At 46.9% G+C, this 14,128-nt stretch overlaps 1 protein-coding gene across 1 annotated transcript; it reads right to left on the bottom strand.

Annotated features, from left to right (window-relative positions):
- Positions 1–9,138: 9,138 nt before the first annotated feature.
- On the bottom strand, positions 9,139–13,641 carry LOC308674626 (uncharacterized protein). The gene is made up of 4 exons (XM_081339272.1): positions 13,140–13,641; positions 12,267–12,393; positions 11,468–11,581; positions 9,139–10,968 (listed from the first exon to the last, which is right to left on the bottom strand). The coding sequence occupies exons 1-4, from the start codon at positions 13,161–13,163 to the stop codon at positions 9,497–9,499; spliced, it is 1,737 nt and encodes a 578-aa protein (XP_081195398.1). The 5' UTR covers positions 13,164–13,641; the 3' UTR covers positions 9,139–9,496.
- Positions 13,642–14,128: the final 487 nt, after the last annotated feature.

The following is a 14,128-nucleotide window of genomic DNA, read 5'->3' as shown; positions in this document are numbered from 1 at the left end:
AGAATGGGGTGGGGGGGTGGGGGGGCTATTTCTGGCTTTTCCTTTCAGGAAGGGAAAGTGAACGGCAAGATTCAAAGGGTCGTCTTTGAAGTCTGTGACTCTGCAAAATACAATCTCCCCCCCCCTTATCTTGTGGCTTTCCTTTGTGGGTTGGGGGGGCCCTCTGATTTGAAAGAGGAATCAGCCTGACATCCATTCATTCCCCCCCCCCACACACACACACACTGTTTTTATGATGCTCGACCTGGTGAAAATCTTGGTTTGGGTGTCTTGTGCGGAGGCTGTCCATGGAAAGGGTGATCCAGATTAAGGCTCCTTTTGTAGGGATCTAGAGTTTAACCACGTAACAGCTGCCCGCTTACAGGCATCCAGAGGCCTGGCACAGACGCTGCTTCGGTAAAAGGCTATGCTTTCTCATTAGAGCCTGGGCCCCAGACAGCTGAGCTTACGAATTACCGAATTACCGTGATTTAAAGCTGCCTTTTAATGGGTGCGTTCAAGCTGCCTTTAGACACGGCTGAGATTTCTCTACATCCATAGCAGAATGCGAAAGTTTGAAGGGGTGACTGAGGTTATGGAGACCAATTTAGCTCAGACCCTAGATTATAGCATCTCGAAACGCTTGCATACTTGCATACATCCAAGTGGCCTCAGCGTTGCGGGTTCCAAAATGCAAATGCCCTTTTAGGAAAGTTTTTCTAACATCCGATCAGAACTGACTTTCCCATAATATTAATGTATTTGTCTGAAATGGTATAGGGTTTCCTGCCTGAGCGGGGGGGGGCGGGTTGGACTAGAAGACCTCCAAGGTCCCTTCCAACTATTCTATTCTATTCTATTCTATTCTATTCTATTCTATTCTATTCTATTCTATTCTATTCTATTCTATTCTATTCTATTCTATTCTATTCTCCATATTCCACTCTATTCTATATTCTATATTCTATATTCTATTCTATTCTCCATATTCCACTCTATTCTATATTCTATATTCTATTCTATTCTATTATTTCTACTCTGTTCTGTTATATTCCAATTCTATTGTATATTTTACATTCTATTCTATTCTATTCTATTCTATTCTATTCTACTCTACTCTACTCTACTCTACTCTACTCTACTCTACTCTACTCTACTCTATTCTATTCTATTCTATTCTATTCTATTCTATTCTATTCTATTCTATTCTATTCTATTCTATATACTATATCCCATATCCCATATTCTACTCTACTCTACTCTACTCTACTCTACTCTACTCTATTCCTCATACTGGCTGGGGAATTCTGGGAGTGGAGGTCTACCTAACTTAATGTTGCCCAAAGTTGACAAAGAATGCTCTACACACTTCATGGCCCAACTGACCCTCTCTTCTCCCCCGTCTCCTGATCCTGAAGGCCTTGGTGGGCCAGGGCTGGCCAGGCTATTGTTCCCTGGGAAGGGATGTTTTGCAAATAAGGGAGGCTGCTCTGGTGGAGCGCCGCCAGGGTCACCAAGGAGCCGAGAGCAAGGAGGTCACCCATTCCCTGGGCTGGCAGACACAAACAGGAACCTGCCTTCCTGCTGAGATGAAGGACTTTTGGAGAAGAAAGCAAGATGAGGCACGAGGAGGAAGGCACCACAATTAGTCAACTCTCTGTGGAAAGCAAAGAAGGAAGCAGAGAATATAAACCAGCATCAGGGAGCATTTGCTGGGATAAAAACAAGCACACACACACACACCTTGGCCAGCTGCAGAGAGATAAATTTAGTCAACTGGCCTGAGGACTCCATTCTCTTCCTTGTAAAGGTGCTGAGGTCAGGCTTTTAATTCTTCCCAGGGACCACCGGTAGGACAGGGGAGAAAGGACGAAGGACAATTTAGCCTGAGCGCCTGTTACGCATCCCAGCTTCTGCCAACCTAGCAGTTCGAAAGCACGTAAAAATGCAAGTAGAAAAATAGGGACCGCTACAGTGGGAAGGTAACAGCGTTCCGTGCGCCTTTGGTGTCTAGTCATGCCAGCCACATGACCACAGAGACGTCCTCAGACAAGCACTGGCTCTTCGGCTTTGAAACGGAGATGAGCACCGGCCCCTAGAGTTGGAAACGACTAGCACGCATGTGCAGGGGAACCTTTACCTTTACCTTTTTATTCTGCAAAGACTTCAGATTTACTCATCTGCTCCAGCAAAAGAGGAAAGCAGCAGCTAAGATCCCTTTGGGGATGCATTGTTCACTGAAACACTGAAAAAAAAAACCAGAGAAACATCACACACCTTTGCACTTGTTTTTGAAAAGCTCAAAAAAAAAAACCACAACCCCACCTCTTTCCACTTTACTACCCTTCGGTCGGATTCACACAGTACACGGAGTAGGCTGAAATGGAGAGAGTGGTGCAAGGCAGCCATTCTCTTCCTGTAGAAAGGGGGTGGGGGTGGGGCAGCCATCGCAAGGTTTATTTGGGGGAAAGACTAGCGTGTCCTGTGAAGAGAGAAATTCAATAGATCAAAAATGTGTTTATTTTGCAGGAGAGGTTTTGTGTGTGTGTGTGTGTGTGTGTGTGTGTGTGTTTTTAAACAAGCCAACTGCTAATTAAAAGATCCTGCCAGATAAATTTGCAAGCTCCAGACTCCGAGATATAAAACTGACAAGCATGATATGGAACAGGCCACTTTTTCAAATTGGTTCCAACTTCCAGTAAGGTCTCCAAAGGTGGAGCGGCTGATTCCAAATACACAAACGGTGATGATGTTTAGCAGAACTCTTTACTCCGTGGACCTCCAAGATCTTTCTCCCTGGGGCAAATTGCTGTGGAATTATGGAACCCAATGGGAGCAGAGAAAAGAGAATGGAGAGAGGCAGTCCCGTTAAGCCATGATCTCACGTACTATGATTTATTTAAACCCCTCAGGGCTGGCAGTCGCACAACATGTGAAGCTCCCGATCCTAGTTTAGAAATCCGTGTGGCTGAGCTCACACAACAGCACGCTCAGCTGAACGTGCCTGATCCAGGAATACGTTTCTCCTTTCCCTTCGGTAACCACAAAAGCAAGAAAGAGGCTGGGTTTGCAGGACACGCACAAAATTCAAAGCCTTGGTTTATGGATTCGTCTTTTAAGAAAGAAGCAGAAAAGATTCAGAGAAGGACCGTGGAGGTTAACAGGGTTGGGAAAAAAAATTCAGATTTTTAGGGAGGAGGGTAGAGGAAGCTGGGCTGGGTGAGCCTTAAGAAGACAAGCCTGGAAAAGAGGATGGTGGAGGAGGAGGAAGAGGAAGATAGGATGGCCAAACATCTGAAAACCCCCAAGAGGAATAGAAGAAGTGAAGCTCTCGGCTCTGTTGTTCCCAAGTAGATGAGATGGAATAACACTAGAATAGAATAGAATAGAATAGAATAGAATAGAATAGAATAGAATAGAATAGAATAGAATAGAATAGAATAGAATAGAATAGAATAGAATAGAATAAGGATGAAGAATAGAATAGAATAGAATAGAATAGAATAGAATAGAATAGAATAGAATAGAATAGAATAGAATAGAATAGAATAGAATAGAATCTTTATTGTTACTTTAAACACCATCATGGCTTGCCATCTTTAACCTGTGGGGTCATAGGTTCACCATCGCTGTGCTAAGCGACAAGTAGCCATATCATAGCTTAGTGTGCAGCGTGAACCCAGGCTGTTTGAGGGACGGCCCATGATGGCTGGTCCCTAACAAGCTGCGGTACCCTGGTGAGGCAGATCAGCACTGACTGCCTCGCACAGCATCCTTTCCCCCTCCCCAAAATAACTTTCAAATTTGGGTTGGGAATGGTATTACAGGAGCTTCCCAGGGCTGTTTTTCCCTTCTGAATTTGGTCCGTGAGAAGAAGACGTTCCTTTTTTTAGCAGCATCTTGGCAGATGTGCCCTGTGGCGAAGAAGCCAAACATAGAAAGGACTGATCCTGGGAATGTAGAAATCCCTCCAATAATCATGTCTGCAGGGAAATGTTGATTTCTTGGGCCGGTAGTTCCCAGCCTGTTGTTGGAATTAAAGGAAACAAGGTCCACCTACCTGGTCACTAAGGAACAATACCAACTAATACCACTACCAACCTGGTAGCACACGATCCATCAGCTGATCGATGCAAAGACTCAATTCTCTTGAAAGGTCTATTATGCTGGATAAGGAAAAAAGAAGATGACGGAAAGAAAGTTGGAGAAACTCAATTACAGCCATGATAGAGGCACCATTGGAAGTCCTGAAGGACCAAGCTGGGGACAGATCATCCTGGACAAAATCCACCTGTGTGGAATGGAATGGAATGGAATGGAATGGAATGGAATAGAGTAATGAATAGAGTAGAGTAGAATAGGAATAGAACAGGAAAAATGAAGAACAGAATAGAATAGAAATAGACTAGACTAGACTAGAACAGATGAGGATGGTGATGGGATTAGACTAGACTAGACTAGACTAGACTAGACTAGAATAGAATAGAATAGATGAGGATGGTGATGGGATTAGACTAGACTAGACTAGACTAGACTAGACTAGACTAGACTAGACTAGACTAGAATAGAATAGAATAGAATAGAATAGAATAGAATAGAATAGAATAGAATAGAATAGAATAGAATAAAATAGAAGAGGATGGTGATGGGATTAGATTAGACTAGACTAGACTAGACTAGACTAGAATAGAATAGAATTATTAGCCAAGTGTGTTCTGACAGACAAGGAACTAAGAGCTCTGATTGATGGCACAAATCAATCAGTTTCATGCATTAAGTTATGTTGTTGTTTTTTTCCTCCATGCTCTGAATGCAGGAAGGACAGGCAGCCATTCCACAGGTGTCAGAGAGGAGTATTTTCCCCCTCTTCCACAGGAGAGAATTGCTGGCTAACCTCTATTTACTCAAGCGCCTTACAAACCCTTCATCAATTTTTTCCTCTTCTTGCTGCATTGTTGCCTGTGGATCACAAGTGGATGTTTGTGATGAATAGCACCTTAAAGTCTCTCTTAATTGCGCCAATCAGTTTGGGTAGCCCACAAGGAAGGAAACGTTAATTACTGTTTATTTTTATTTTTAACTTCTCTTTCTTGCATTCTTTGCATTTTTTTCCTAGCAAGATGGTGAAATGGTACCAGTCGAACTAAAAAGAAAAGTAGCAATTAAAGCTTCCCCATTCATCCCAAGAATAGAAGACCACACAACTTAATTAAGAAAAATCCATGAAGTGGCCAGGAGGAAGAGATCCACTAACCCCTCCGGTCACAATCAATTGGGAGCAATCAACCTACAGTAAGCGCTTTAGAGAAGAAACTTTTAATTAAAGCAACAACAGCCCTGCATTGTATCTTCCCTACCATCACTGCAATAATAGGTATAATTGCAAATCAGGTACGGGAAACGCTAAAAGATGTCACCTTTGACTGTCAAGTTATAATTATTTGGAACACTGTTAAATGCAAAAAAAAAAACCCAACAACAACCCTAGAGAATAAAGGACCTATGCGATTGTATTTTACAGCTGCTTTGAGCATATTTAAGCAACTTAGTGGTCACCCAACTCTTAACAGGTTTTGGGGTGGGTTTATAATTAAAAAAACACCACCAGGAGAGGTAAAAGGTTGAGAAACATTAACCTAGTTAGTCTCCACACTTAGGACAGGATGAGGGGGATGCCACATAACTGTGGAGACTGACTAGGTTGTTTCCCAACCTTGACAACTTGAAGAGCTGGCTGGGGAATTCTGGGAGTTGAATTCTGCACCTCTTCTCGAGAAACACTGAGCGAGGCCTTCATTAGCTTCCCAAATGCCATCAGGATGTCACATAGGAGAGTCCCTGGATGATGTAGGACTAGACTCATCTTCCTTGACTTTTGGCCACATTGTTGGGGATGATGAAAGTTGCAATCCCAAAGTTGCTCATGGCTTGATAGAGCTTGTCCACATTCTGCAGAAATCCTCTGGAAGAAAGGCTACCAGCTTGACTCTTGGCCAACAGTCCTCAAGACAGACCATCCCATGTTCTCCCATCACCTTGTGAGGCTGGTTTACAGTTCTCTGATCATCCCCCATGGTCCTTCTCTGGATGAGGGCAGGAACGGAATAGAAAGAACCAGTAATTTTAAGATGTTAATGCTTAGACAAGTGTGAAGAGGGGCAGTGGGTGGGCTTGGAGAGAAAATGGGATAGCACAAGGATAGCACAAGCTTTTTTGGGGGGTGGGGTAATGGACCCAACTGAGGAAGGAGGGGGGAGAGAGAGATTAGATACTTGAAGCAAACATCCATCCCTGAGCTTCCTGTCATTGTGTAGCCGGGGGCAGGGGGGTGGGGGTGAAGAAAGGATAGGCCTGCATAAACACTTAACCCAGGTTTCCTTTGGATCCTTCTGCCCAGTCAACACCCAGGTCTCATTGTAAAAATAAGCGGGAAGGCTGGAGCAGCAAATAAGATGCACTATAACCTCTAATCTTCAGAGCCAGATGTTAACTTTGGCCAAGTAGGAAAAGAAAAAAGAAAAGAAAAGAAAAGAAAAGAAAAGAAAAGAAAAGAAAAGAAAAGAAAAGAAAAGAAAAGAAAAGAAAAGAAAAGAGAAAAACACGAGCCTGCAGTAACTGAGGTTTCTAATTTTAAAAGTGATAAAGAAAATCAAACTCATAATACAGACAGACGTCTATTTTCAGTGAGTTTCCCCCCCCCCACCACCACCACTTCATTGTGAATTTATTACCATTTCCTGATTGAATTTTGAGTCTGTGCATCTGGTAAGGAAAGCGAAGGATTTGTTCTGCAAAGGTGGCAGTCCCCGTGCGCTTCTTTAACAAAAATAATTGAAACTAAAATGGATGTGCTTTCTGCTGTACCGCAAGGAGTCTTTCATTCACTTTTCAAGGAGAGAAGCAACCTGGAATTAAGGAGAAACTTCCTGACAGTGAGAGGAGCAATTAACCCGTGGAACAGCTCGCCACAAGAAGTTGTAGGCTGCTTCATCACTGGAGATTTTTAAGAAAAGACTGGACAGCCACTTGTCTGAAATGGTACAGAGTCTCCTGCTTGGGCGGGGGGGGGCTGGACTAGAAGACCTCCAGGCTCCCTTCCAGCTCTCTTCTGATCGAAGCCTTCTTCCCCTTGCTGATTACTATGGGCCGCTTGTTCGGGAAAGGAAGGGCTGAACCGGCCTTTGGCCAAACTGCTCGCCCAGAAGCTTAACAACAGGAGGAAGAAAGTTTTGGGAAGGAGCCGGGTCAGCATTAAGTGGGCAAGTCAGACAGGAAGCCCCTTAACGCCCCACCCAGAATTGGAAATAGCTCTGACATGTCATAAAAAAATTGAAAAGTTGGCGCACAATGTTGGAAAAGTTGAGTTTTCGTTACAATGAGCACGTTTTGTCACTGAAGAGGTGGCCTGCAGCCCCTTCCTTGGCTCCACCTGGACTATTGCTTTATCCTCGGCCACTGTGGTGCCGTCCCCATGTCTCCCCCCCCCCGCAACTGACCATGGGAACATTTGTGCCCAGAGAACTTTCTTTGCATGGATGCTTATTAAGGAACCGTGGTAGGTTTTCCTTCCCGCCATGAGTTAAGGCCGTTGCAAGGGAGGGTTTCCTTCATCTGCTTGAGGGCAGCTTGAAAATTGAATCCTTATCTCCCAGGAATGTTTTCAAACTGATTTAATGGTTGGGAAGATGGGCAATTGTTTCCGGGCCCCCTCCCTTTTTATTTCTCTGCAGCCTCCCTCTGGGCTCTTAGTTCCCAATCTGAGCACCCCTAGAAGAGTATGTATTAGGGGGGTGTGTGTTTGTGTGTGTGTCTGTGTAAAATACCTCTATATATCAGGGGTGACAAACTGCAGTTGCATCATACGGAGGGCTCACTCACCCCAGCTCCAGCAATGCGAAACATGCATTTGTAACATGCAAATACACCAAAGTAGCTTTGATCTTCTGCATCTCTGATAAGGAACAGAAGATTCTTCCTTTCAAGGGTTCCTTCTGGTCAAGAAGGGCTTAGCGCCACCTTCTGGTGGATAATCCAATGCTCCCAAAATTCTGGGAATTGGAATCCCCGCATCATAGAATAGAATAGAATAGAATAGAATAGAATAGAATAGAATAGAATAGAATAGAATAGAATAGAATAGAATAGAATAGAATAGAATAGAATTAGAGCAGAACAGAACAGAATAGAATTAGAGCAGAATAGAATAGAATAGAACAGAACAGAACAGAACAGAACAGAATAGAATAGAATAGAATAGAATTAGAGCAGAACAGAACAGAATAGAATTAGAGCAGAATAGAATAGAATAGAATAGAACAGAATAGAATAGAATTAGAGCAGAATAGAACAGAATAGAATTAGAGCAGAATAGAATAGAATAGAACAGAATAGAATAGAATTAGAGCAGAATAGAACAGAATAGAATTAGAGCAGAATAGAATAGAATAGAATAGAATAGAATAGAATAGAATAGAATAGAATAGAATAGAATAGAATAGAATAGAATTAGAGCAGAACAGAACAGAATAGAATTAGAGCAGAATAGAATAGAACAGAACAGAACAAAACAGAATTAGAGCAGAACAGAATAGAATAGAATAGAATAGAATAGAACAGAGCAGAATAGAATAGACTAGACTAGACTAGACTAGACTAGACTGGAATAGAATAGAATAGAATAGAATAGAATAGAATAGAATAGAATAGAATAGAATAGAATAGAATAGAATAGAATAGAATAGAATAGAATAGAATAGAATAGAATAGAAGCTGAAAGGGACCTTGGAGGTCTTCTAGTCCAGCCCCCTGCTCAAGCAGGAATTAAAGTTGCCAAAGCTGAGAAACCCTGGACTTTGTGGATGCTTTAGGATCTCTTCCAAACTCTTGCATTCTGCAGTTCTAAAAGCAGCCTAAACATCCTAAGGAAAAGAAAATGTCACTCTGAAATTTGGACAATTATTTCAGCGATAAGGAAGGCCGAAATTCTGATTGTGCATTTTCCATTGTTGGCCTGGATATTATCCTCTAAACCACGGGCCTGAACTGGCAGCAGGTATATCACAGAAAAAGAAGGACTGCAATCCATCCATCAACCAAGCAATCAATCAATCAATAATGAAATATAAAACTCCAAAGTTGTTTAGCCGGATGCAGAGCAGGTCGTCGGAACATTATTTTTATTTTTATTTTTTTTTACAAAAGCTTTCTGTAAATAAATACAATAATAGAATGCTCGTTAAGATCTAAATGAGATCTTGCGAAAAAATGATTGTTTTTTCCCCTACCATCATACACTCCAGATTCTCCGATTGCGTGACTGTGGATGGAAAAGGTAGGGGAAAAAATGCTAGTAAACAACCCTATCACTTCAACCGAATGGAGTCGAGGGTCTTCCATTCCTGGGGTCCTGAGTTGGGGCAGGTCTGACGCACGGTGGACTCAATCCAACTCTTTAGCAAGGCCAACATTCCCACGCTTGAAGAGATGCCAGCCCCAAAATGCCACCACGTGATTCAGGTCACATCTGAGGCTCCCACGCCTCAGGCTTGGCCCCCAGATCCCTCCCACGGTTGGGGTCCGGCAGGTTGAGCAGGAGCAGGGGCCCCCCTGAGACCGTCTTCAGGCTGAGCAGGCTGGGCACGGTGTCCTGCAGGCAGGGCGCCCACTCTGAGGCGGCCTGCAGCGGCTGGCTCTTCAGGCCGTGCGTCCGCTGGTGCTTGAGGAGATTGGCGCTCTGGCCAAAGGCCCGCTGGCAGTGGGGGCATTTGAAGGGCCCTTCGCCCATGTGGACGCGCCGGTGCCGGATGAGGGTGGAGCCCCGGCGGAAAGTCTTTTCACAGTGGGGACACTGGTAGGGCTTCTCCCCGTCGTGCAGCCGCTGGTGGCGCATGTACTCCTGCCGGCAAGTGAAGGTGGAGCTGCAGGAGGCGCAGGGGTACGGCTGCTCCCCGGTGTGAATCCGTTGGTGCCAGACGAACTCCTGCTTGTAGCGGAAGCTCTTCTCGCAGCCGGGACACCGGTAGGTCTTCTCTCCAGTGTGGCTCCTCTGGTGCCAGGTGAACTCCTGCTTGAAGCGGAAGCTCTTCTCGCACTCCGGACACTTGTACGGCCGGTCGCCCACGTGGGCCCGCTGGTGCCACATGAACTCCTGCTTGTACCGGAAGCTCTTCTCGCACTCGGGGCACTTGTACGGGCGCTCCACAGAGTGGGTCTTCAGGTGCCACGCCAGCTCTTGCTTGAAGCGGAAGTTCTTCCCACAGGCGCCACATTTGTGGGGCCACTCGGCCGTGTGGGTGCGCTGGTGCCACATCAGCTCCTGCTGGTGCCGGAAGACTTTGGCGCAGTCGCTGCACCGGTAGGTCTTTTCTCCGGCGTGCACCTTCTGGTGCCAGCTGTACTCGTGGGCGTATCGGAAGGTCTTGTCACACTTCCCGCACTTGTAGGGCCTCTCCTCCTTGAGGACCCCCCTCGGGCGGGCGCTCAGCATGGAGCAGTGTGCACAGGAGCAGGAAGGCAACATCCCGGCTCGGCTTAGGGGTTCAGCAGGGGTTGGGGGGCTCTTAACAGGGCCGCGCTCACATTCAGGGCACACCTGCCCCAATGCTCCACGGGGCACCACCATCACGATGTGGAGAGCAGAATGGACGGGAAAACACTTCTGGCACCGGGTGCAGATCAGCAGCATCTCCTCATGGGTGCCTGGCTGGGGGGCAGTGGCGCTCGGGGGCCGGAAACCGCTTTCCCCAGCCCCTCGAGGTGCAGCCTGAAATTCCACCGGCAGAGGCTGCTCACCCACCAGGCTGTGGTTCTCCCGCTTGAGCCCCACATCCCCGTTTACTTCAGAATCAGGCCCGAGGGAGCATCCCATCCACCCGGACTGCTCACAGAGAGACCCATGGTGCTGGCTCCCCTTCCGGGCTGGTGGAGAGCACGGCGGCCCGGTGTCGCCTTCATCAAGGGCTGGCTCTTCTTTAATGGTCGGCTGGCCACCTGCGGGGACAAGAGACCGAACAAAAGCATTACGCAGACGTACGAGAGAAAAAATATGGCGTAATTTGGAGCGCCTTTCGGCACAAACTCCGAGTAAGGGGAGTTGTCACGAAATGGCCATCGCGGGAAGGGAGAGCGTTACAAAGCACCTGGGGATGGCCAGTTGCAAGGCTGCAGTTGCCACTGGGGTGGGGGATGGGGAGGGGGCATCCTACTAACACAATGTGGCAAGTTCTCCTTTGGCGGTCAAAGATCGCCAGGGGTTGAACTAAGTGACCTCTAAGATCCCCTCCTTTGATTCTACCAGGCCGTTGTGAGCTGGCGGTCCCCAACACTTCCCTGCCCCCCCCCAAATTATTCACACTCCCACCGCAGAAATCGTCAACTTCTCTGCAATTGAAAAAACCAGCCCTGCAGACGGTTGGAAGCGCCATTTTGATTTCTCCTCCTGCCTCCAGGCAAGGGAACCATCCTCAGGGATCTGCAGCTTCAGACGTACCACCAAAATTGTCCTTTGAATCCTCTCTGGACTTTGGGAACTGCGCTCTCCCCGCACAGAGCTTCTCCCGGCCTCCGATCTGCAGGAGGACGCTGGGGGGCTGCACAGCTAGACCTGGGGGCCAAAAGAGAGAGAGAGGTGGGGGCGAATCCTGCCCTTTCACTGCCCTCCTTGGTGTGTGTCTGTGGTGGGAGGGAGCAAGGCCCAGATCATCTTTTTCTGAATTTCTTTTCCCTTTTCTTTCTGCACATTTGGCTTTGCTATCTCTTATTATCTTGTTATTTCCTTTCCTTTCCTATTTACAGTTGGTCCTCGACTTACAGCAGTTCATTTAGTGACTGCTCAAAGTTACAACGGCAAACTGAAAAAAGTGACTTATGACCGTTTTCCATAGTTACGATCTTTGCAGCCTCCCCCCCCCCCGTTAGTCACGTGATTCAAATTCAGACGCTTGGCAACCAACTCGCATTTATGACGGTCGCAACGTCCCTAGGGTCGGGGGGGGGGAATCCCCTTTGGCAACCTCCTGAAAAGCAAAGTCCATGGGGGAGGCCAGATTCACTGAACGACCGCGTGACTCATTCAACAACCTCAGGGATTCACTTAAGAAATGTGGCGAGAAAAGTCGTGCATGGGGGCAAAGCTTGCTCAACAAGTGTCTCGTAAATTTGGGGTTCTCCTATGTCGAGAACTACCTGTGCTTTGAAGTGTCAGGAAAAAGTTCATCCTTCAAAGAATGCATGTTGTTTTTAACCAGGAACCCCCCCACACTCTCCCACCCCCAATGAAAAAGAGCTACCTAGAGACACCAGGGCCTCAAAGTTGTCCTTCATGACGTCCCAGTAGAGGCTCCTCTGCCAGTCAGTCAGCGTTTCCCACTCTTTCGCGGAAAAGTAGATGGCCACCTCCTCAAAGGTCACTGGATCCTGAAAAAAGGGACCCAGAATGCTCAAGGGCTGCCCCAGTTTCCCTCCTCTTTGGGGGTGGGTGGGTGGGTTAAAAGGTAAAGGTAAAGGTTCCCCTGCACATGCGTGCTAGTCGTTTCCAACTCTAGGGGCCGGAGCTCATCTCCGTTTCAAAGCCGAAGAGCCAGCGCTTGTCCGAGGACGTCTCCGTGGCCATGTGGCCGGCATGACTAGACGTCAAAGGAGCACGGAACGCTGTTACCTTCCCACCGGACTGGTCCCTATTTTTCTACTTGCATTTTTACGTGCTTTCGAACTGCTAGGTTGGCAGAAGCTGGGACGAGTAACAGGCGCTCGCTCTGTTACGCGGCACTCGGGATTCGACCCGCCAAACTGCCGACCTTCTGATTGACAGGCTCAGCATCCTAACCCACTGAGCCACCAAGCAAATAACAGCATCGGCCATCCCTGGGTTGTTTTTTTTCCTGATTTCATTCCCCAACTGGCATAATTTCTACTAAAAAAATTTTTAAAAGAAAGATTTGGAAGGATTTAGAATGGTTTAGTGTGTGGAGGTCAGTGATTTAAAAATCTCCTTTTTACTTCCTCCTCTCAAGCCCAAAGCCTTCCGCGTTGGTAACTTGTCTTTGTTGGGGAGCAATTGTTTAACCAACCTTTCTCCCCCCTCCCTCCCTGTTCCACTGAAGAGTCGGCCCCATAGGAGGCAAAGTGGGACAGAAGCCAGGTGGAGCAGAGGACAGACTTACCTGCCGTGGGGGGCCTCCAGCCATGTCTCAAGGTGAGGCCTTGCTGGTCCAGGTCCTTCGTTCTTCCAAGGGGGTCAGAATCAATATGACAAGCTGATCAATGCAGGACGGTTTCTCCTTCGCTCTTAGGCATAATTTGGGTGGGAAAGGCCAGCTTAAAAACAGGGGGGGTTCCCAGGAGGATTGCAAACCCGTCACCGGCTATAGGAAGCGGGCGGGGGGAGGGGGGAAGGGGGTGAAGGAGAGGAGAGGAAAAGAGACAGAAGGAGACATTTATAATGTACGTTTTGACTCGCGGTTTCGACTTGGGTGTAGTGCGCACTGTGGACGGCCCTTCATTTCGTCGTGAGATACACGAGTTGACAGTAAAGGTGGTCTTAGCTTTAAATTTCCTGGCCGGGAGAACAATTAACCGGTGGAACGGCTTGCCACCAGAAGTTGCGGCTGCTCCGTCGCTTGGGTTTTTTAAAGAAGGCATTGGACCAATCATTCGTCTTCAAACAGCATACAGGAAGTCCTGAGTGACCCTTCCAAGTTGCGACAGCATGGAAAAAAGAAATGGGCGGCCGTTTTTCTCACCCTTAACGACCGCTGCAGCATCTCTGTGGTCACGTGATCGAAATAATTTGGCATCCGTCTCAGAAATTTCCCTTTTCCGAATATGCCTAAGTCCTACACACACACACACACACACACACACACATCCCAGCTGGAAATACTACAGCATTCAAAACCCTCATAAGCTGGGGGGGGGGAGGAAGGAACCTCATGCATGCAAATGTTATGCAAATACCATGAGCAAATGCATAGATTAAGCATGCAAATCAGCCACAGCCTCTGGCTCCCGAAGGGGTTTTTTTTCTGTCTCTCTCTCTCCCCAAGAGCTGGTCAGCCACCATTGCTGCAATAATGACATGAAGTGCTGGAGTCAGGGGTGGGGAGGTGAGGACTGGACCGTCCCCCCTCCCTCTTCCGCAAATATCTCACCT

The sequence above is a fragment of the Vipera berus genome (genome assembly GCF_964194415.1).
Source record: "Vipera berus genome assembly, chromosome: 14".
In the NCBI taxonomy this organism is placed as follows: Eukaryota; Metazoa; Chordata; class Lepidosauria; order Squamata; family Viperidae; genus Vipera; species Vipera berus.
Note: the sequence above shows the minus strand (reverse complement) of the source record. Positions and strands in the feature narration are given on the sequence as shown.

Excerpts from the sequence above, each read along its gene's own strand:
- LOC308674626 (XM_081339272.1), bottom strand. The coding sequence starts at position 13,163 with ATGGCTGGAGGCCCCCCACGGCAG. Across the intron at positions 11,582-12,266 it reads TGAGGCCCTGGTGTCTCTAG|GTCTAGCTGTGCAGCCCCCC; the intron begins GTAGCTCTTTTT and ends TTTGGCCCCCAG. Across the intron at positions 10,969-11,467 it reads TTCAAAGGACAATTTTGGTG|GTGGCCAGCCGACCATTAAA; the intron begins GTACGTCTGAAG and ends TTGTCCCCGCAG.